Source organism: Pelecanus crispus, chromosome 1 (assembly GCF_030463565.1).
Source record: "Pelecanus crispus isolate bPelCri1 chromosome 1, bPelCri1.pri, whole genome shotgun sequence".
In the NCBI taxonomy this organism is placed as follows: domain Eukaryota; kingdom Metazoa; phylum Chordata; class Aves; order Pelecaniformes; family Pelecanidae; genus Pelecanus; species Pelecanus crispus.
In genome coordinates, this window is record NC_134643.1 from 137,863,949 (window position 1) to 137,888,791 (window position 24,843).

General features: G+C 42.1%; 1 protein-coding gene across 1 annotated transcript in view; it reads right to left on the minus strand.

The window, feature by feature from the left end:
- Positions 1-24,843, minus strand: part of PHEX (phosphate regulating endopeptidase X-linked) — a 109,068-nt gene that overhangs the window by 65,339 nt on the left and 18,886 nt on the right. Inside the window, exons 4-9 of the mRNA XM_075720467.1 lie at positions 20,420-20,506; positions 19,121-19,347; positions 15,795-15,863; positions 11,274-11,390; positions 5,904-5,987; positions 5,457-5,602 (exon numbers count right to left, since the gene is read on the minus strand). Coding sequence (XP_075576582.1) covers positions 5,457-5,602; positions 5,904-5,987; positions 11,274-11,390; positions 15,795-15,863; positions 19,121-19,347; positions 20,420-20,506 — 730 coding nt within the window. The remainder of the gene's footprint in view (positions 1-5,456; positions 5,603-5,903; positions 5,988-11,273; positions 11,391-15,794; positions 15,864-19,120; positions 19,348-20,419; positions 20,507-24,843) is intronic.

Below are 24,843 nucleotides of genomic sequence, written 5' to 3' on the forward strand. Positions count from 1 at the left end.
CATGCCCCTTTTCTAAAACTTCAAGCACTTCACTGGAGGATTTATCTAGTCTAGATTGAGCTCTCTCCATGCTCAGCAGTGGCTGTACGAAGTAAAGGTGCATTGTTAAATACAAGATTCAACTTCAAGCAGTCTCAAAACAAGTCCAATAATGGCCTACACCCATTATTCTCATCTTACCTTATACATGACATATTTTTCAAGGATATTAATTGTTCTAAAGCTATAGATACCCAAATGTTGTTTGCTCCACACTAGGATATACATAAGATTTCGGGCAGGCCATAGACTTCTCCTTAGGGAGGAAAATTGCTCCTTTGCAACCGAAGATGCTGTTATGGACCGTCTGAACAACTCCCCCATCTCTAAAAATCCTATTTCTGCAATGTCCCATTGCCATAGGTGTAAAGCAGCGTAGCTGTTGCTACAGTGTCACTCCATTAGCTTCATTCATGGACACATCCCATACTGTCCCCTCCTCTGAATCATAAGAGGTTATAAACACACTTTGTGGGCATGTTGTCTTCACAGCAGCATTTTCCTGAGCCATAACTTGAGTTTTGCCTCTAACCAAGCTCCAGTCCACCCACACAAAGCCTCCAGCTCAAGATACATTACTGCTGGAAGCTTACACTCTTGGCCACTCAGCTGGGGAGGTCATAAAGAGGTGAGAATGGAGAGGTTTAAGGCAAGTTATAGCTACATATTGTCTATTAGTGACTGAGCAAATGATAACCCAGTAACTCCAGCAGCATGCACACACCCAAATGGGACACTACACCAAGAGCAGATGGGTGGCTGTGCATTCTCCGCGGGCTGGCTGAGACATGCACTGGGGAGCAGCCTGGTCAGGCACAGCAGTCAGTGGCCAGGGAAAGCAGGCACTCTGCAGTGGCCCTGGCTTTGGCTGTCCCTGCAGGCTGCTCCAGCTGAACCGAAGGTAGCACAAGTGTGCATACTCACGTGAACCTGCTCGGCAGTTGTGCATCCATGACAGCGTCGGCAAAGCCTGTTTTACTCATCAGCTAAGTCTGCATATGCTTATAGGTCAGAAATATGGTCAACTCATTTCACGCAGGAAAACCTGAGGGTGCAATCTCAAGCCAACTGTCACCTCAAAGGCCTGATAATCACTAGTCTTTGTGGCCAGTGGCAACTTCTACAGGGAAGTAGAGAATTGCTATGATTTATAAGTCTTGCCTTTTATGCTCCTCATCTCTCACACTGGGTATATTCCCTCTTTCAGTATACAGATATATCATACAAGTACACATAAATCCCCACAATTATTGTAAAACATATCTGAAAGAACTTTTTAGCATGAATAATGTACATTTATTGCACAGTACATGTTACAAAAGCCAAAACAGTTAGCTCTGCTTAGATGATTAAACCATTTTGAGATAATGCTTAGGGTCATTAAAAATTCACTCCAACCTATGAAATACCAGAAAGTATAGATTTTCCCCTTAACATGTTCCTGAAAATGTGGAATTTCCTCACTCAATGGCAATGGAAGCACCCTAAAAGTGCTCAGCTCTCATTGGTTTGTAAATGACTCAAACTCCACAAGCCTCACAACTATCTGCCTCAGGTATTTCAACAGAGCTGAATAGCATCCGTGCTCCTGCAGTAACTACTCTGTGGATCTAAAACAGTATTTATGCAAGTCCTACAGACTAAAAGGTTTAAAGATTTAATTTTGATCAAAAGTCTTAGGTAAAAAACCTCAGCTAAATAGATAGCTATCATAAACCAATTATGTGTTACAATTCAGTACCTAATTGCTAACAAAAAAAATCAATTCTCCCTTCTGTGTGTTTCTTGTTCTCGTCCAGCAGTGTTTGTCCTGGGGAACCTCTGTCAAACTGATAGTGAATGAAAGATTGAAATTTGTAAAGGATGTGTCTCAAAAAGGTGACTTATTAGGAGACACTAAATTGGGAATTCAAAAACTTTTGTATCAGGCATAAGTAATGAAGGCAACTGTCAGTTTCAGGAAATATCCCACAATTAATTGAGGTTTGTTTTAATTTGGGAAGGAAAAGAAGGCTGACACATCCTAAAACGAAGCCATTGGATGAGACTGTAATAATTCCTGATTGTAATCACTCTAGAATCCACTGATGCATACATGCATAAAACAACAGGAAGGTTTCACTTCAAAGCCCAGAGGTAGTTTGGGAGGAGAGGGGGGCAACAGGAGGGAAAGATTGAGGGTGTTTGTTGTTGTTTGTTTGAGGGGCTGTGTTCTTTGGTTTGTTTTGAAAACCAAAACAAAATCAGATTTCATCTAAATTTGTTTACTTATTTGTGGGATGATCATTTTACCTTTTTGGCTAACTATACAAACTTAAAATCAATTGGTCATCTTAATTTCGTTTAAAAACTGACACTTTTTTGGTTATGAAATGCCTCCAGTGCATATCTTGGGGTGGTTTTCATCCCGATTTCACAAGTAAGTTCACTGAGGCTCAGAGAAGTTAACCTCTTCACATGGAGCAAAATCCAACACACATATAAAACATACAAATCTTCTTTGCTGTTTTGATGAAACCAGAGCATTTGTTGTTGTAACCTTTCAGAAGAGTACAGTACATAGTCCCCTATTTTAACTTCAGAACAACTGTTACAGAAAGAAGTGTAGGCTTGCTCTTAACCAATATGACCTTTATTGTGATACACACTCCCAAAGGAAGTGGTAGAGAGCTTGTTTTCTGGGACAGTTAAAATTATACCAGTGCTTATGAATATCTACTAAGTAACTCTGTATCCTGTCTGGGAATAAAGTAGGCTGCTCATGTAAAATTCCATGAGTTTGTAATATTTTAATCAACAGACATGGTGGCAATTAAAGAGGATAGATTTAATATGATTAAGATGGAGAAATTAACTGGCATTTTAAGAAGAAGATCCCTTTCACAAATTTTGAGATCTATTTGAAAATTGTATTCAGAACTGAGTCATGAATCAAATTATAAGTACTGAAAAACTTCTGCCTCTATTGCTAGAGGCACTAATTCAAGTCAAATTATTGTAACTTCTCTCTCTAATTTTTCAGAGGCAGGCTAAGACCAGAAAGGAGATCTAGTGCCCCCACCCCTCTCTAGATAAAATTCCTCTTATGCTGCAGGAATTACAGAGTACTTCTCTATTAATTGTCCCATACTGCAAAGATGAGGTAAAGTAAGGCAAAGGAAACCAGTTATTCATTCTGACATCCATGAGAACAATAAAGCTGCTTCCTTCAACAGCTGCAAACATCTCCAACAAGAACACAATTTGCTGTATCCTATTTATGTCCACACATTAAGAACCAGCACACAGGTAACAAGGAAAGGATATAAGGTGCTCCTAGCTGGTGCCAGCACAGTCCCGTCTCCCCCCTCATATGGCACATCTGTATTGGAGCTCTGCCATTATCTCATTTATACCACAGCTACATCTATGTTTTCAAAATACACCTCTTCTTCCGGTAATAGATATCAACTCCATTAAAAACTAGTTGGTATACTAAAACCTGAAGGAATCCCTGAGGGCTTCCAACAAAGAAGGTGTGACTTACTTTGGCACTGAACATCTGACATGACTTAGGCTAGCTAGCCCAGGGCTGATGGAAACTCCTGCAGGCTAGTAACTCAGCTTCTTGGGCAGCTTGCTACAGAGCGCCATGCTCCTGGGCTGGACTCATAGCAGTGCCCTGGCTTGGGAATTTCAGACAGACTTCTGAACCACGCTGCTGCACATATTTCAAGCTCCACACAGTAACTTGATTATATGCAGCAGGGTTGTCAAGTAAATAACAGCCTTAGTATACTAAATTCACTCTACAACCTGCCAAAGTGCTATTTTCTAGTAACATTGCGACGTGAATCATTTCACAATTCAAGATTGTTCAGCAGGTTCTCCAAGGGAGCAGTTTTTAATATGATGATGACAATGAGATTACCTAAAAGAAAATATCCTTGTTAAGCTTTCAGAATTCACCCTACAGGGAAATGTTAAGACTTCATTGTTAGGAGTTTGCATTAAGATGATCTCCTAATTTTCTCAGGCCAGATAACAAGGTTACTTCTGGAGCAGACTGTGACATTTTAAGTAATGAACATTATCATCTAATAGACAAACATGATCTTTGTTATCATGCAGTGACTGTTTGGATGGATTTTATGTACAATAATTTGAAGTCTGCTTGGGTTGAGTTTAGGACCATTTGCCATTTCTAACATTTTATGATGCAAATTTCTTAGGCTAAGACTGAGCAGAAAATGCCTAACCCATTATCTGCTATAAGATTTGCAGCATGAATATACCAGAAATCGGACACCGCTTTTGCCCATGCCCCTCACCGGTGGGGGTCAGGAAGCTGGTCTTGAGCTTTGCTGAAGATGGGCATTGCCATTCTTTCTGGTTATTACTCCAGCCTCCCTCTGCCATGACACATAGGCTGGCTTAACTCCTCTTGAATGCTCAGATTTTCCCTGAATAAGACCCTAGTGGAAAAAGTCTCCAGGTGTTTAATCTGTAGTTACAGAATATATTTGCATGTAAGTGTATTTGTACGCAGGGAATAACTAATTCTCTGTTGTCTTGTTACATGTGCATCCTCTAAGTCACCACTTTATCCCCGCTGACATAACTAACGTTGAGATACAAAGCATGGACAGCCCAAACCATTTAGAATACTGTCTTCAGTACATTAAGATTGGTGGCTCACTAACGATATTTGTCTGAATTTTATAACTAAAGGATGTTTGACGATCTGTGGCCAGATCAATCATTTTTATTTTTCTTATTGTTTGATCTGGGTGGTATTTCTACAGGTACTACGAAATAACGTAAGCATTCTGTCACTGAAGACATAGAGCAACAATAAAAGAATAATACTTCTGAATTAGTCTTTTTTTCTGAAATGTAAATTTAGTTGTGGCCATACTGTACAATCAGCAAAGAATGATTTTTGGAGACAACAGCCTAACAGTATTTTTTTAAAAGTTCAGCAACACGCCCAGAGAGCAAGTTACCACAGAAATCACTTAGATGTCATCAGTAACGATGTTTCAAAATAGGATGTCATCTTCACGTACACTTTTTCATCACAGTGCCCAAAGCTGTCTTGCTTCCCTGTGCAAAGCACATCTACTATGTTTAATCTGAGCTACCTGCATTTTTCAGGTGGAAATGATTTCACAAGATACAAGACCCTATACAAGTTAAGAGATGTTGAACGCATCTGGAAAGAGCAGCTTTACTGCAATCTGTGTTTTCTGTAAAAAAAGGTGTTGAAACTGCAAATTCTCCTGCTACACACAAGCTAATATCTATATCCTCATTCAGACAAAACCAAACAGACCTTTTGCCTAAAGACTTGATTCCAAGAAAATCTGAAACACCTGAAAAACCCAGGATTTGATATCGCCTCATAAGTGTGGGTGAAACCATTATAGGATCCTTACTTTTTCCTTTCATTTTCTAGTATCCTGAATAAATCTTTGAAGTACTGGGGAACGCGGACAATCACATTTTCTGAAGGACCTATATCTTTGAGCTCAGGATAGAGTCTGGTGTCAATCACCTTCTTGATGTATCCCAGCCAGTCAAACTGCAATGACAAAGAGAAGGCTGGTTAAAGCAGATTATGAAGAGAGATGATGTATTAACTAAGTTGCACCTTTGAGACTAATGGTTTCAAAGCTTTATGATTAAAAATTTAGTAACTATTGCACTTTGTCATTACACATGTTTTCAAACCTCAGTAAAGTCGTAATAGTATTTAAAGGAACATATATTGTAATTGAGTACACACATTCCTAATGATATTTCTTTAACATGCTGCTCTGTGCACTAAAGGCAACTATATAGGTCAGACATTAAAGAATAGTTTTGCCGTTACTCCAACCAACCTGTGGAATCATGGCACTGAGCTCCGATATGTTCATTTTATTGTACATCACCTCACTTGTTCGATTTTCATACGGAATCATGATCTGGGGGGGGGGAAAAAAAAAAAAAAACAAAATCAAAACCGAAAAACATTAAAACAAGGATTATCTTGAAGGGACCTGCTCTTACATCATTACTGTCCATCATAATCCCAGTGCAGAAGTATCTCACCACCTGTTTTCCAAGCATTCATGGCATTAACTTCCCTTTCTAAGGATGGCATTTAACTAGGAGAATTGGAACACAGTTCATTGTCAGTATAAATCATTACTGGGGAATTTAATGAACTGTATGTCTTCTTTGAACATATTAGACCAATTTTAGCTCTGATTATATTAAGGAAATGCATGTTGATTCATAAAAGAGAAAAGCACACCTAGACCATTAATACTTATTCATCAGGCAGAAGCCTGATGTATAGTTTAAAAGGTCAAATCTGAGATAGTTATGCTGGAAGCACATCTCATCTCTTGGATTTGAACATGTTCCTGCTATGGCCTGACTCCATCTGAGGAAAGAGCCAGATACACACACGCTTCTCCTCATTTTACCACCCTCATTTCCACAGCAGGAAACCTGGGTATATGGGCCAGACACGAACTAAAGCATTCTCCAACCAGGTCTCTCATCTGGGTGACCAGAGGAGCCAGACCTCAGGATCCTCTGTAGTGTCAAAGTCCAAGGAAAAAGAAATCCTAAATCCTAAATCCTAAAGCAAGTCCTTTTACAACTGACAAAGGACAATCAGATTCCAACATTGCAGTATGGTTCATAACATAAAAACAAAGCGCAAGATATAGCTCAAAATTTTCTCAGTGTTCAAGAGAAACAAGAATTCCCACCGACAATTCCAGCCCCACTTTAACATAAATCCTATACAACAGGCTGTATGCTGTGCAGTTTGAAGAGGACAGAGATTGATGCCAGACTAACCAGGCAGCTGGCAGTTCTCCAACCATAATTCTCCAGTGTCTGCGGTTTTACTATTGCTCAAGCCACACAGAAAAAAAATCACTTTCTTCTCCCGTTCTGCAAATTTCATTTTTCTGACAAATCTTTAAACTCTTCTTGAACCCGTTTGCTCCCTTCCTTTCAAAACTTTCCCTCTTCCTCCAGTAATTCTAACCTAATTGAAATCTTCCCTGTACACAACAAGCTTTCTCAAAGCATGCCGCTCCTTCCTATATCCAATGTATCCTCCCTTTATTCTTGCTGTCTCTTCCTGAGCACACAAGTTCTCTGTTATATATGTTCACTTAAAACAAATGCAGAGGAACATAGGATACAGTAAAAGCCTAAGTAACAAACAGGACTATCTCCTTTGAAATCATAGTAAGATGTTTCTATAAATCATTGTGCTCATTAGAGATTATGCAACAATCCATGTTGCTGGACTCATGCCTAATATTTGGATATATTTTAGGAGGATTATTCATACTAAAGGGAAATTAGGTAACCATGAGCAATTACGGCTTGTTGCATAACAGTATGCATTACTGATCCTAAGGGCTGTAACATGATCCATGTCATCTTATATGGCAACTTCACCTATATACCTTGAGGATTAAAGCTCTGTAAGACATTCATTAAGTAAAGCATCAGAGCTACCAGAGGTAGCGATGCATCTTATCACATCACTGATAAACAGAAGAAACATTTTCTGTTTTTTCAAGTCTACTGGGTCACAAAGAAGTATCTACTTATTAGTCTATCCATGCTAGGTAACTGAAGCTGAATATTGGGTTTTATTTAGAGGTTTGACAAAATTTCATCTCTTTCAGCAGAGATGAAAACACTGATTTACTACTGTTATGGATGGCCCTCAATTCTGCACACGCACACCATTAAGAATCATCACTGCCTTTCCTCCTGTAGACTGCAAGCAGAACCCATCAAAAAGTCATCTGCTGCATCACCTGTCTCATGCAACAGGCTTCTCTGTTAACAGCATTTCACAGGGGATAGCTTCTCTCCTTGGCAATATGAAGAAATACTCAGCTCAGCTAGCAGTCCTGCAAATCAGTGTCAGCTTTGAGGCCCTAACTTTTGCTGGTTTCCCAACATTGAGGCTAACTATTCTCTCTAGCTTTAGAAGAAGTGGAAACAATAGTGGACTTGCAGCTCCCAGGAGTGGGATTCCTGCAGTAGCTGTACTGAAACAGGGATACAGGGAAGCAGAAACACTCCTTCAACCTGCAACAGTCCTAATGCATAAATTAAACTCAACAAAGGGGCAAAAATGTCACCAACTAAATTGGTCAGAACCAAGTACTAGATTTAAATCTGCTTGGCTTTACTAAATTCAGTTGGTGCCTTAAATTAAAACTCATGGAATTTCTCATCCTGTCTCCCAGGGTGCCCCATGAAAGCAGCTCAGAAGCTAACTGTAGTGCTACTGTAACCACCACCCCCTCACTACCAAGCGCCAAAATCCTACCTCAGTCTTGCACTGCTTTTAGACTGTTCCTCAGAGAATCAGCACGGTCTGCTTCTTAAATACATGGTAATGTATTCACAGCACAGGTGCACAGCATGGACTCAGATTCTGCCCAACCTCAAAATTATAGAATCATAGAATCGTTTAGGTTGGAAAAGACCTTTAAGATCACCGAGTCCAACCGTTAACCTAACGCTGCCAAGTCCACCACTAAACCATGGCCCTAAGCACCGCACCTGCATGTCTTTTAAATACCCGCAGAGATGGTGACTCAACCGCTTCCCTGGGCAGCCTGTTCCAATGCTTAACAACCCTTTCAGTGAAGAAATTTTTTCCTAATACACAATCTAAACCTCCCCTGGTGCAACTTGAGGCCATTTCCTCTTGTCCTATCTCTTGTTCCTTTGGAAAAGAGAGCCTTCCTACCCTCAAGCAGATCAACACTCCTGCCCAATTTGGTGTCATCTGCAAACTTACTGAGGGTGCACTCGATCCCTTCATCCAGATCACTGATAAAGATATTAAACAGAACTGGCCCCAAAACTGAGCCCTGGGGAACACCACTTGTGACTGGCCACCAACTGGATTTAACTCCATTCACCACAACTCTTTGGACTCAGCCATTGAGCCAGCATTTAACCTAGCAAAGAGTATGCCCATCCAAGCCATGAACAGCCAGTTTCTCCAGGAGAATGCTGTGGGAAATGGTGTCAAAGGCTTTTTACTAAAGTCCAGGTAGACAACAACCACAGCCTTTTTCTCATCCACTAAGCAGGTCACTTTGTCATAGAAGGAGATCAGGTTAGTCAAGCAGGACGTGCCTTTCATAAACCCATGCTGACTGGGCCTGATGACCTGGTTGTCCTGTATGTGCTGTGTGATGGCACTGAAGATGACCTGCTCCACAACCTTCCCCGGCACCAACGTCAGACTGACAGGCCTGTAGTTCCCCGGATCCTCCTTCTGTCCCTTCTTGTTGATGGGCATCACATTTGCTAACTTCCAGTCAACTGGGACCTCCCCGGTTAGCCAGGACTGCTGATAAACGTTTGAAAGTGGCTTGGTGAGCACTTCCGCCAGCTCCCTCAGTACCCTTGAGTGGATCCTATCCGGCCCCAGAGACTTGTTTGTGTCTAAGTGGTGTAGCAGGTCACTAACCATTTCCCCTTGGATTATGGGGGCTTCATTCTGCTCCCCATCCCTGCCTTCCAGCTCAGGGGGCTGGGTACCCCAAGAACAACTGGTCTGACTATTAAAGACTGAGGCAAAGAAGGCATTAGGTACCTCAGCCTTTTCCTCCTTTGTCACCCACCTTTGTCACTATGTTTCCCCCCACATCCAATAAAGGATGGAGATTCTCCTTCACCCTCCTTTTGTTGCTAATGTATTTCTAGAAATATTTTTTATTGTCTTTTATGGCAGTAGCCAGATTAGGTTCTAGTTGGGCTTTGGCCCTTCTAATTTGTTCCCTGCATAAACTCACAACATCTTTGTAGTCCTCCTGAGTTGCCTGCCCCTTCTTCCAAAGTTCATAAACTCTCTTTTTTAACCCCTGAGTTCCAGCCAAAGCTCTCTGTTCAGCCAGGCCAGTCTTATTCTTTGCCAGCTTGTCTGTCAGCACATGGGGACAGCCTGCTCCTGCACCTTTAAGATTTCCTTCTTGAAGAACATCCAGCCTTCCTGGACTCCTCTGATTTCAGGACTGCATCCCAAGGGACTCTGTCAATCAGGCTCCTAAACAGGCCAAAGTCTGCCTTCTGGAAGTCCAAAGTGGCAGTTCTACTAACCCCCCTCCTTACTTCTCCAAGAATTGAAAACTATAATTTCATGATCGCTGTGCCCAAGATGGCCTCCAACCATCACATCACCCACAAGTCCTTCTCTGTTTGCGAACAACAGGTCCAGCAGGGCACCTTCCATAGTTGACTCACTCACCAGCTGTGTCAGGAAGTTATCTTCCACACGCTGCAGGAACCTCCTAGACTGTTTCCTTTCTGCTGTATTGTATTTCCAGCAGACATCTGGTAAGTTGAAGTCCCCCACAAGAACCAGGGCTAGCGATTGTGAGACTTCTCCCAGCTGTTTATAGATTATTTAATTTGCCTCTTCATCCTGACAGGGTGGTCTATAACAAACTCTCACCATGATATCTGCCTTGTTGGCCTTACCCCTGATTCTTACTCATAAACACTCAACCCTATTGTCACCACCATTAAGCTCTAGACAGTCAAAACATCCCCTAACATACAGGGCTGCCCTACCACCTCTCCTTCCTTGCCTATCCCTTCTGAAGAGTTTATAGCCATCCATTGCAGCACTCCAGTTGTGTGAGTCATCCAACCATGTTTCCATGACTGCAACTATATCATAGTTTTCCAGCCGCACAATGGTTTCCAGTGCATTGGTGTAGATGCACTTCAGTTGGGCTGTTGATCCCGCCACATTTTTGGGGGGAGAAGCCCTAATTCCTACATTCTAAGGAGCTTCCTTTGTTTCTAACACATCAATAACCCTTGCGTCTTTGCTGTTGCATGGATCTCCATCCCCTACCTCCACTGAGATGGCAGACTGAAGGACTTCACTAGCACACTGTCCTTCAAACATTGGCATGCCGCCCCCAAACTTACCTCTAGGGAGCGTGGTTGACATAGTAACAATTTAAAGGACCAAGAGTATTTGGCTAAGGTTTTTTTCCCCGAGAATAAAATAATCAGTTTAACAATTAACTAAGGGAGGAATATTGTTCATCCTTTCTTCATCAGGTTCTGTTCCTTTCCTTCTGCTTCCAAAAAACACTATTGCTAAGGCTGTTGATATAATGGCTTTCCATTTTGAAAAAGGATTGTGCTTTTTTTTGTAAAAGCTAGCTTCAATGTGATGTTAGATTACCTACCTCAGCTATCTTAACTTCCAGTCTTAGAACTGACTTCATATCAGATTCGGCTCGTGAAGCGTTTGCACCCAGAAGCACTGCTGTATCAACCATGAACTGCAAAAAGGCATCTCGGTACTGTAAAGAAACAAAAAGAGTGAAATGACCATGGGATTTGCTCTTGAGCACAGCTGTAGCAGTAGACCAGAAATGCCCAGCTATAGCAAAGAATATAATACTTCGGATTTTCATGACCTAGCAACCAAAGTTGTGCTTGCCTTACCTTGAATGCCTGCTGTCATCAAGAAAAAAAAGGAGAAATAACACTGTAAACATACTGTGCATGACAGACAGATACCTGCTGTGGTTCATGGAGTATAAATGTCAGGAAATGCAAATGACACTTCTGGATTAGACTGACAGCACTTACAGCTCTTACAATGGGATTAGACAACATGTATGAATGTACACCAATATTTTACACCAACTCATACAGCAATCAGTGTAGGACTGAAGAAGTACTTGTATACAAGTGCAAGCTTAGTGGCTGAGAAGATAGGGAGATAAAGGGACACTCCACTGAGCTCTCTCCTCTGTTCCTGCCATGGCACTGCAACACGTCCCTGCTACAGTGCTCTGCTCTGCTCTCCCCAGGCTATCCTAATAAAGCACATTTTAGTCTCAGTGTATATACACAAATGTTAGAAAAATACATTGTATGTAATGATACTGTAGTGACTTCTGTGCTACCTCCCCGCCCCCAGCATAATCTTTCAGAGATTTTGGAGGGATCAGTTTGCTCTTTAACTCCTACTGGCCCACAGTCGAACAAAAGTGAAAACATATCCTAGTGCATTTCCACCTTTAGTCTTTCAGTAAATACAATTCTTTGTGTCCTGGCATTATCTAGTCTGATAGATGGGGCTAAAAAAGTTACTAACCTCTCAGGGAACTCAAAAGGGAAGCAACACTGTGAAAACTTAGTCAGTAGCGATAACTTGTCCCCCATGACAACCCAGGGGGTTGTGTTCTTTGAGCTTTGGGCTGCATGTGCTGGATACTGCCCACAGGCCTTCATTGAGTGAGGGGAAAATGGTGCTGCCATTGTTAAGTATTGATACATTAAAGCCTTTGATAAACGTCATTGGTTCATGACTGTTGTCCATAGAAAAGTGGCAAGAAACTAAACTGTAGCAGAGAAATCATAAAGGGGGTGGGGGGAAGAGGAAATGAATACTTGAAATCTGTTGAGGAACTCTTTTTCTCTTCATTAAATGAATTCAGGTTAACTTGATAATAACCTGCAGTGGCCCTTGAAATGTGCTTAGCCTTCTGGCCTAATTGAGGGCAGCTCACTGAGGCAGCCCGCAGACATGGCAGCTTCTGGTCTCCACTTTGTTGAGATGTTCTTGAGCTTCTGGACACTTTGTCCATGATCTGGGAACTCCCGGGTCCCCTCTGAGGGACCTGAGGGCTCCTGCTGCCACCAGGTCAGGTAAAAGCTAAGGTGAGGGTAGCACCACCAGCTGCTAACTCTGGCAGCTGTGCTTGATCAAAGGGTGCCCACAGCCTTTCTTCTAGCTGACTCCTGATCAGGGAAGGTTGACCACCCTTTGAGCCCGTGCCAGAGAGGCACCTACATAAGAGCCGGGCCCAGAGCACAGCTCCCAGAGGCTGTCAACAGATGCAGCAATTCACAGAGAAAAGACCAGCAAACTTTGTCTGGCATAGCTATCCTTAGTGGTCACATGCCACAGGACATGATCCCCAGGCACCGCTGGTGTAACTGTCTCTTTGTTATCAGACTCTTGGACCTGGATGGTGCTTCATAAGGAAGGATGCAGCTCTGCAAGTCTCAGGAGTGCCTGAGGCCTCTCACTAAGGCCGGGGCACATGGTCTTCTAGCATGCAGGAGCTGCACAGTTGCTGAGGACCTGCCAAGTGAGAGAGCTGTGAGAGGACAGCAGATCACACATCCTCAGAGAAGATGAGAATGATCAACCAGACCTCCCCTGAGACCCTGCAGCTTCAAAAGCCTGGACCTTGAGCTGCAGCAGAAGAGCAGGAGGAGCCTGTGCCTATGAAACTGGAAAGTGGGAACTCCCATCACAATGAAGGCTGCAAATCCACTGCTCTTGTGGCTGATGAGGACCCAGGAGTACTATCAATTGGAGCACTGTGGCTGAGCCTGAGACCCTCAGGACCACTAGAAGGAAGAAGAAAGTGACAGTGGTAAATGACTCACTGCTGCAGGGGATGGAGGCCCCCATCTGCTAACCTGATTTGTCATCTAGGGAGGTTTGCTGTTTGCTGGGGGTCTGACATTCAGGATGTTATGAAGAGGCCACCAAGGCTTATCTAGCCCTCTGACCACAATTCCCTGCTGCTCTTCCTGGTAGGCACCAATATTATTGCCAGGGGTGACCTGGGAAGTATCAAGCATGACTACAGGGCTATTGTGGAGAGATGTCAACGGCGTGTGGCCCAGGTGGTGTTCTCCTTGATCCTGCTGGTGAGGGCCAAGGGCCTGAGGAGGACATGACAGATCTTGTGGGTTAACATCTGGTTGCGCAGCTGACATCAGCAGCAGAGATTTGGTTTCTATGATCACAGGACGCTCACTGAGAATTCACAGCTGCTTGAAAGAGACGGGATCTATTTGACTAAAGAGGGCAAGACTATCTTTGCCAACAGGCTGGGCAACATCATAAGGAGAACTTTAAACCAGAAACAATGGCAGAGGGAGAGATTGCTCAAGAAACAACTTAGAAAGGTGCAGGTAGGGTGGGCAAAGCAAGGGCCTAGGGTGATGGGAAAAGAGGGGACATAACAATCAACAAAACAGAGCTGAAATGGAACCCCTTTGAGGGTAGGTATGTAAAGAAAGAAGTGCCTGCAGGACAGCCTTATAAGGAAAGCTCTCAAGGCTATCCTGAAGAATCAGCATGACTGGGTGTCCCTTGGAAATACCTTTACACTAATACACACAGCATGGGGAATTCTAACATTCTTCCTAAAATACTAAATGCTAAAATGCTTCCTCTTCTAACAGGAAGAGTTAGAAGTCTGTGTGGAGTTACAGGGCTATGGCCTCACTGGGATCATGGAAACATAGTGGGATAGCTTGCACAACTGCAGAGCTGCAATATATGGATACAGGATTTTTAGGAAGGACAGGCTGGGAAGGTGGAGGAGGAGTTCACCTTTATGTGAGAGACCAGTGCGAATGCATGAAGCTCTACCTTAGCTCCTCCAAGCTCAAGAAAGGTCCATTCTGACAAGCATGAAATCAAACAAAGGTGGTAGGAGGCCTGCATGTGTGTACAAGGAGCTCCTAACTAAACTCAAACATAAGAAGGAAGTGTATAAGAGGTAGAAGCACAGACAGGTGACCCAGGAGTATGGAGTTGCTGACAAGTTTTTCAGGGATATGGTTAGGAAAACCAAGGCCAACCTGAAGTTGAATCTGGCAGGGATGGGAAGACCAGTGAGAAGACTCTACAAATATATAAGAGCAAAAGGAAGACTAGGGAACATGGGTCTGCTGCTAAATGGAGCAGGGTGACAAATGACACTGAAAAGACCAAGACATTCAATGCCAACTTTGCTCGTCTTTACTGGTAAGACCTGGCCTTCAGGAATCCCAGGCCCCTGAGACCAGAGGGGAAGTCCGGAGCAAGGAGGGCCTATCCTCAGTGGAAGAGGACCAGATCAGGGTGCAAAGTGGACATAAGTAAATACAGGGGGTCTGATAGATTGCACTCATGAGTGCTGAGGGAGCTGGCTGATACCACTGCAAGTCCACTCTGGATAATATTTGGAAGGTCATAGCTATTGGGAGACCAAGTATCACCCCTATCTTCAAGGAATGCAAGAAGGAAGATCCAGGGAACTACAAGCTGGTCAGCCTCATATCAATCTCTGGGAAGGTGATGGAGAAAATCCTCCCAGAATCTATTTCCAAACACATGAAGGACAAGGTCATCAGGAGTAGTGAGCATGGATTTATGAAGGGGAAATCATACTTAACCAGCCTGATAACTTTCTACAATTACATTAATATCTTGGTGGATGAGGGGACAGCAGTTGTGGCTGTTCACCAAGTTGAAAAAGTACGGGTTAGAGAAGTGCACAGTGAGGTGGATTGAAAATGAGCTGAGTGACCAGGTCCAGAGGGTTGTGATGAGCAGCAAAAAGTCCAGTTGGAGGCCAGTCACTAGTAGTATACTTCAGAGATCAACCCTGCCTGAGCAGAGGGGTTGGACAAGATGAACTCCAGAGGCCCCTTCTGAGGGGGAAGAAAAGCAGGGGGCACCCCAAATCTTACAAAAAAAAAAAAATCTTCATTTGAAAAACTTTGCAAGAGTGTTTGTGGTAGTGATGCTTGTAGTGGTGGTGCTTTCTGATAGAAGATATCCTGAAAAATCCAGTTCCATACAAACCACAACCCTTTCTCAGTTTGGAGCTCAACAAAATAAAAGCAACAATGAAAAGAACTGAGGGGGAAAATGGTCACTCTGATTTCCAGTTAATAATACTTACAGATTTCGCTTCTGTGGTGTTTTCTAGGTAATCCTCTCGAGATGCAAGAGAGAGGCTTGCTTGGTCAAGCTGTTAAAAATAACAAGAAGCAGCATTTAATAGGTAAATTCATCAGAATTCAAAGGTAGCCCTATAAGCAACCTTGGAAATGTTCATGTTTTTCTGGCAATTATGATAGATGTGTGTAAATATCTAATACATAATACACTGCACCGGCCTGAGTTCCACAGGATTTCAAGACAACAGAAGAATGCTATACTGTGCTGACAGACATTACCTAAATCACAATTCTGTGATCTGGGGATCAGATCAGATCTCAGAAGCCCCCGCAATATCTGAGCCGCCTGGTACAGCAAAGAATCACCTACATGATTTATGTGTTTATGGCTCCATTAACAGTAGGCAATGCAATAGGACTGGGTCTACAGGAACAAACAGTTGGTGCTGACGACCATTCATCCTATACATATTTCAGAGGCACAACAGCCAGCTTGAGCCAAACACTAGTCTAGTGTATGGACCAAATGCTCATTAGGTGCTGGAGCATGTTAGCTGCCAGGTATCTGGAAAGCATCGTTAGCTGCCTTTGACTGAAATTGAGGTTATGCTTCTGAGCTTCACCCTAGACCAGCAGTGAGTGCTGTATTTGGTTTTTTGAACAGATGTACTGAAACAGCTGGATACCAGCCACAGAAATGATTGCATGCATGCACAGAAAATTGTTATGCCTCCAGTACATTAGCTAGATATGTCTGGTAGGTCCAGGTGGATCTTTGACTTTCGCTTATCCTTTTGATCTAAACATGGATCAAATTTGTTGGTCTACAGTTACACTAATATTGGAATAAGGTCCTCAAGGTAGTTTCTAAACCAGTCCTGAAAATTCATTGAGATCTGCACTTAGTCTTTTGAGTGAAATGACTACATGGGAGTATTTGCATACTGTTTCAAGTTCCTAACCAGGCAAAACTCACAGCGCAGCATATATCTTAAAATTACTACTGGAAACTGAGATTTCCCAAAACACTTCAACATGATCAGGTTAGGTTAGGGTATGGAAGCTGAAGCTGAAAACATAATTTAACCAGCTTCCAAACTCTGAATAAGGTACTGATTGGAGCAGAAACAACAGTTTTGATGTTCTAAAATTATTATTTTGATGCTGTATTTGTTTTTAAAAGATAAGTCTAGTGAAGAGAGATTATGTTTATTCACACAATTTCACATAAGTCTATTTTAATCTAAATCATATGCCATTTATATTTTACATTTTCTACATTTATAAAAATGACCTAAATAAATATGACTTAGAATCTAAAATGAACGAATAAATGTCATCTTTTTCTCTACTGGCTGATATTCTCAACCTTTAAAATATACCATAAATAAATAAAACAAACCATACACTGAAAGGGGAGTAGCTGTGATGCTCAACACAAATCTGATTCTTCGAAAAACAGTATCACCTTCTTTTTTTTAGCATACTGAACCAAAAGAATATACTCTTATGCTTTGCATATGTGTGTCCTGGTAATAGTTAACTTCAGATGATTTGGGCTATCTCAGTTATGCGACTGTCACATGAAATGCTCATCCAGATTTTCCTGGTTTCAGAGTTAGATTTGACAACCCATTGAAACCAAGAAAACACAAATATGAGAAATAAACAAAAAAGTTAATCAACTTCGTTAGCCCTCAAGAAAAAAAGATCATGTTGAATGCTGAACAAAGTTTTATTTGGTTTTCTACTTTTTTTCTGATCCATTCATGGTTTTGCAATGCTGAACAAAAAGAATTTTGCAAGAGCCTTTTTCACAAGCAGATTGAAATACTCCATGGTACATCTGCACCCCTGGGAATTTGTTAAAACACAGACAAAGTAGAATACTGGCTATTGCATTCTGCAGATCAAGTTCTTAATCAAATTAACAACAACAGAATACCCTACAGAATAATAGGTTATTTGTAGTATGTAGTGCTTCAGTTATTTAGATACCTAATTCTAAGGTGTACTAAGCATACTGAGTGAACATACTGCTAGGTATAATTCATTTCCAAGAGACCAGCAATAAGGATATAACTGCCCAGGCCTTCAATGACAGGTGACTTGGACTGAAATATTATGACAGGAGATACCTAAATATCTCTCCTGTGTTCTACCATTTCAGTTCTTTTAAACAAATCTCCAGCCAAAGCGATCCTGACAGGATCTGAACAGCATCTTAGCAGAATGACATCTTTAATACAGCAAACTGTTGATCTGCTGCTGACTAGTCAGGAAAATGTCCTAGAGATGGGGAAAAGTTAGCCTTCAATTTTATACCAGTTAAATGCCTCAGTCAAAAGCCATTTTAAAGAACTGACTCAGAATTGACACCCACTCCAATACCACCACAGTTAATTGTTGTTTGATCCCCAAATACAACGTATTCTTGGCTCTATTCCTACAGCTAGCCAAGGTACTAGCAACGTAAGGATCATAGATCCTATTTTGCTGTGATGAATGGCATCATAGCTTCCTTCTTTGCCCCTTCTCTCTTGCCTTCATGAACTATTTTCTTGTAGCAGCGGACGGCTGGTTTACTCTGGCTGCTCATCTCTACTTCTTAAACAACAACAATGCATTTGGCCCAGGCACTCAGTCTTGCCATGGTGACAGCTCACAGTAATAGTTACAATTCTCTCTGGAGTTTTGTCAGACTACAGTAAGGCAACACTTCTTGGGTCATTTTCTCACTAAACTGTTGTGTAATGCCATGCACTGTTAACAAACTGGCAATGTTTTGGTCCAAAAGCAACAGCATTTCAGTAAAAAGGTAAATTCTGTATTTCAGGTTTAGAAGTGTTTGGGATACATCTGTGTTGTAAGGTGCTGTATAAGCACAAGATAATGTGTTTCCATCTCAAGAAAAGTAGCTCAAGTTCAAAATATCTGCTACTGATGCACCATTCTTCATCTTCACAGACAAAAAACATTCTTCATTAAACTGATGAGTCATAAGCAGCACCCAGAACACCCTCAGGACTGCATATCCACCTCTCTCTGTTTCACACACATAGACCCTGGACATTGGTCCATGGGGAAGATATTTTACCTTTTTTTGCCATTTGAAAGGAGAAAATACCCTGTACAGAAATATTTTTCAATAGCATGTGGTTCCTAGTGGCTTCTACACTCCCATAAATTGGCACCTATTTACATCTGTAAGTCAGTAGATAATAGCAACAATAATCAAGTGTAAACATTTAGCATGTAAACACGTTTTTAAAAACATGAGACCACAAAATACCATACAAAGCAACCTATTAGATATGCTATATTGTACCTTCAGGATATACTGATTGGAGATTTTGTCATCAGCAGCCACATATAAACGGATGAAGACAGAGTTACTGTATTGACCACGAAGGCTTGCCAAGGCTTGGACTAAGCTAAACCTCCTTTCTGACCACAGCCCTTCAGGTCCAATGTTGGATTCCAGCACAGGCCAGCGGAAAGGTGAATGCCTCAGTATACTTAACAGGGGTTTCATGTCGGCTTTTTCAATTTTATCTGAAATGTCAAAGTGTGACAACAATTACATTCCAGACAATTCAAATCCAGCAGCAGCCACACGAGACCCAAAGATTTATCGGCGTTGATTGATTTCTAGGCAAGACAAAACACAATAGCTGAAACACAAAGCCTCTGCTCTGCCTGTGAGCACAGAAGCATGGGAGTCCAACCCAGTTTATCTGAATCAAGAATAAGAGAGGCAAATCAGTTCCTTTCAAAAAAGGCAAAGAGCTGGAATTAAGCCAATTAAAAAAAAAAACATTCCTCGCTTAGGAACTAGCACAGAAACTTCACTGGTTCTGAGAAGGGGTTATTGTACATAGTGAAAACTAGAGGGGTCAGCATGTCAGTACCAAGGCTGAGGGGCAGGCTCAGTTGCTGAGAGTCAGTCTCAGGCCGTGCTGGAAGAAAACTGTTCAGGAAATAAAGTCTGAAACAGTCCAAAGGATAAAGGGCACTTTGAAGGACAAAGTCCACTCCCTCCCAACTCATCTTTCACCCGTGCAGCTACATAAAGGTAGTGATGTGTCCCAACCTAGTGTACATCACTTTACAAGAACATTTACAAGCTCAGGAAAAACACTCGGCAATGGTAGCTATAGTGCTCCCCATCCAAACTTGCTTGACACCCAGATAACTCAAAGCTAAAGAGTCCATGGCGCTCTATGCCCAGCCCTGTGGAAGTGTTTTGATTAAATGTATTTAGAGAAAGGTAGAAGGCACTGAGCGACAGGCTCTTGAAAGTGTCAGTATGAGAACTTCATCATAGGGCTCCTCTGATTTACCAGGCACTACCCTCACACCCCTGGGGCACAGTTTTGGCATCCTTTTGCACAGTTCCCTGACAAGCAGAGGTCTCTGTAAAACTGACTTCTTGTGCCTTGGTGTACCTCAGTCTTAATAGCCAACTTCAGAAATATGTAGAAGACCCTCTTCATTCAGCTGAATCCAAATCAGCGAAACCCGTGTGTCTACACAAAGCTTCACAGAGCTCAGCAGAAAGCAAAAAAAGCCTGCCTTTATGAACACAAGTAACACATATGTGTCCCCCTCAAATCAGGCCACTTACTCTCATTCATGCAGGATGCGTAAAGGATCTTGGCCTTCTGTACAGCTTCACTGTCTCGTCTTTTGCTGACGGGTTTCTCAAGCAATGCTGAAAAAAGGAATTATTTTTCAATAGGTCGGAAAGTCTGTTTGCCTTTCTCAGCCCTTACTTTAATCATAGCATTTGTTTAATTAAGGATGAGGTTCCACATGTATTTTCTTGAGCAGTAACACAGACATAATTGCATTTCTTTCAATCCCCAACAAAGAAGGAATTTTTATGTATTTATTTTTAAGAGAACTGTTTTAAAGCCAGTTGACAGATGCTGTTTATTACTCATCCTCACAAACAGCCACCCTCAGCAAACTGAAGGGACAGGGAATCGTGGGGCAAAGGTGGGAACCAGCGCACAGGACAGGGAGTTCTTTCAAGTGGCTCAGCCTCTGGTGCTGGTATGTTGTGAAATCGGGGTCTAACGAAGAAGGTGACAGGATGCAAGGAGCAAGACTGCTGGCGTTCACATTTGCCAGCTCTGCTGCTGCTGAAAGAAAGCAGTGGAGAACTGCCCCATTGTCTGCCAAATGCCCACAACCTCAGTCTCGTAAATGACACAGAAGACCAAGTGCCCAACTGCTATTTGAAAAGCTGCTCTATATAGCAGCTCCTCACGCTACAGGTGTCAGCCCCCTTGGTGTCTGAAAGCCAAACTAGCTTTTCTAAGCTGTCATCTCTCTGCATTCCTTGCATTCCTCACATTATGTTATGGAAGTGAAATACCATGAAAAGTGCATCTGAATTTCAGCAGTCCACTCTCAGCTGCCTCAAGCCATTTTATCCAAGTTGTAAATCAGCCATGATGCAGCTGCAGATACACATATTATGGCTAAATGCAGAGGCAGCTAACTTCAGCAAGATCTATTAGCTCAGGTGCAGCACGGCATGTGCATTTCCACGGCCAAGAGAAGCAGGGTAGTACTTGGGCACAGCACAGAAACAGGGCTAGCAAACACTGTCAGACCTCACCTGGTTTTGTAAGACCCAAACAGGTCCTGCACAGCATTACCTTATTGTTGCTGCGACCACTGTAGAGAGTGGCTTGGCTGGAACCATCCCAAGTGCCTCCTGCTGCATGCTCAGCCAGAGCTAAAAAGCCTTGAAAAATTCAAGGGTGCCTTCTCTATGCCATACTCCCCAGTGCTCTGGGTTTCAAATGAGGAATGGCACAGTGCAGATTGACCCTGTGTGGTGCTGTGCCTGAGCTAAGAAGCATGCCCCACACAAAAGGTGTAACAAAGCACAACCCAGGAGGCACAGCGGCCTGCCAAAGTCCACAGAGGACCACTGGAACTTCATAACACCAGCCATGGCAAAACCAAACCGTTTCCACATGGAGCTTAATCAGGTGTCAATGCAACATTATTCTTCTCTGCCAGTACTGGCTGGGGTGACACGGAGTACTGAAGAGGTGGTGGTGCTGCCATCCAAGAGCAGCACCCTCCTGCAAACGGGCAGCAGCTGCTCACTCTCCAGCCCCTGCCCTTTCCAGCAGCTCCCCAGAGTCCTCTCTCCAGTGTCACCTCTCATGGGAAGCAAGAGTCCAGCTGGGTGGTACCACTAAGTTCTGTAGCTGAGAATGGTCTGGGTTGGTGTGGCTCCACTCGATATTAGGAGCTCACTGCTGGAGGTAGGATTTAAAGACACTTATCTCCCAGGATTTCCCTAGAGCCTTGAAGATCCTGCCATACTGCACCTCTCAGATGTTCCCCACCTATGCTCACATGAGCACTCAGGGGACCATACTGCTGACATCAAACTGTTTATTAGTCAAATAATACCGTAGTGATGAACAAATACCACTTGTTCTCTCCCTCCAAATACTTTTCGCCTTAAAAAAAACCCCAGGCCTCATTTGTCTGGATCTTTGAGAAATGTAATGACAGCATTCCCTTTTAGTTATGGATAAGCTTTTCCCTAAAAATACTGTTGGACAGGATTCCCAATAGCTTTGGTTTCAGCTCCTCAAATTGTTATTATTTCTCAGCTTGTTAAATACAATATAATACCAATCATTGACACATATCTCCAGTGTGCAGTTCTTAGCAGAATAATCAGACCTGTTCATGTTTTAAGAATGGCATTTTAAAAGAAACTGTAAAAGAAACCTACATAAAACTAAGGATGAAAAAATACACCCCTATTAAAGCCATTGCAATACCTTCTGTTCCTTGCCAGTGAGCTGCACAGCTATGAATTTCTGAAGCTAATAAAATTCACTGACTAAAGTCCAGGTAAAACTCAGGAGAGATACAGAGGAAGAGATCCAATAAAATAAAATCAACTCTAGGAATACATAAAATCCTGTTAAAGTCAGACCTGGTGTTTTCCCATCAAACCCTCTCATTACGGGACAGAACGAAGCTGTAACACTCACTCCACTATTGCAAAGAATGAGGTGGAGTAGGTGCTGCCAATTTGCGCAGAATTAATTTATGAAGAAAATTCTTGCTTCTGATGACAGAAAAATCCAGTGATCAAACATGAAAACCTTAATAAGATGGCTGAATCCTGTGAACACTGAAACGGGGGATGTGATCCATGAGTGAGTGCTCTTTAGGCTATAGAGGTTCCTCATCCTTAGCCTCAAGCTTCCAGAAAGATTTAGGAGCGCAAACCTGGAGCACTGGTCAGATCCAGCTGGTTTCTGCATTAGCTAATATAAAATCCAAATACAAGGTTTAGAAATTCTCTTCTTATTTAACTCACAAATATATATGGATTTTACGTGTCCTTGAATATTTAAATTCTTCTTAAAGAAGAAGAGCAAGAAAAGGCAAAAAGCGATGCATACTAATCAAAATTATGGGTAGTCAATTAGTCTATCTACAAGTTGCTGTGTCCATGGAAAGAAAGTCACTGCTGTGATTGAAATCAATGGAGACACATCAAGCTGTCTTTAAATTAAAAATGTCAGGTACTGTGAGTAGTGTGGCCATAGTAGCAGGCTGCAACAGCTACCCTCCTGCACTGAGCTCTGCAGCGCAGCATTTTGAAGGGCTGCAGGTCAGTCTCTCTGCTCTCTGAGGACCTCTGCAAGTTAAGCAGACGTGCCTCAGGGCTATCCTGCGCTCTCACCAGCACAGAGAGGCACTCTCTGAACAGTGCTCCATCTCTTGACAAGTGATGTGGCATTTCAGGCTTTCATTTACACTGAGGAAAATGCCAGACGGTGACCCACAGAGAGCAAATCCAACCCCTCTGCCAAAATTCAACTCTTAACTATAGCTGGCTGGAAGGACTGTCTTTCCACCTTGAAAAATTTTAATGGCTTCAGATATTTTTTGTTTGGACACCAGAATGAAAGCAAAACTTATGAGGTCTTCCAAGGGATAGGAAGAGAAAGACCACCCCAGATCAGTTAATGTTCAGCCTGATGAGATACCCACAGACCTGCTCTTTAGTTCCCCACCCTGCCTTTCCAAATGCCCTGCTCTCACTCCTTAGATTGTATGTATTTGTCCAATCCACTGAGAAGTTCAGTCTAATAGTTTTTTTTTAAAGTCCAGCAGCTGGTATTAAAAACTGTGGCCAAGTTAGGGAGATCAAGGTTACCAGCATTTTGACTAAAGCAGCTCACTCAGCACTAAAAAAGGACATTGAGTTTGTCCTACATGCAGCTTGCTTCTTTTTTTTAAAAAAAAAAAAAAAAAAAAAAAAAAAACTCAGTTTTCTTGTTTCAAAATGAAAAGCTCCAACTCCCTAAAGTAATCTTCCATTTTAGGACTCCAAAGATTAACTGAATTCAACTTGAATCTATAGACAGTTTCAATAGACAAAAAAATATAACCTTCTCCATATTCACTGATTGTGAAAGAAATTTTATCCATCTTTGATCAGCATCTTTTAGCTTCATCTTTAAAAAAAATTTTTCAGGAACAAACTGCTTTGACCACAATAGGAAACACATAGAACTCCGACATTATTAAGAAAAAACCCTTGAAATAATAGTTCATTTTTTAGCTCCCAGTTAAACATTACAGTGCTAGAGATGGAACAGCAATCTAGCTGAAGAGATTAAAAAAAGACCACAATTAAGATGATTTACAACCCTCTGAAAGAGCACAGGATCATTATTAACAACAACCGTAATTTAAAAACTTATTGCTGCTACTAGCTTACATCACTAGCCCGCTGCAAATGCAAAGCAGAATATCTTAGCCAAAAATCACCACGACAAGCAAAGTGAACCAGTGTAGCTTAAGCCCCCTTGAATATACAGTCTTGCAATCATGTTTCCCCAGCCAAATATAAGGTACATTTTTTGAATGGCTGTTCTAGCAAAGCAGCTCTTCTTCAGTCATGTCTTTTGTTTCCTTCACTTTCAAATTAATTCCAAAGTCATTCTTTTCAGGATAAAAGGGATATTGTCCTGCACTACTGATCTCAAC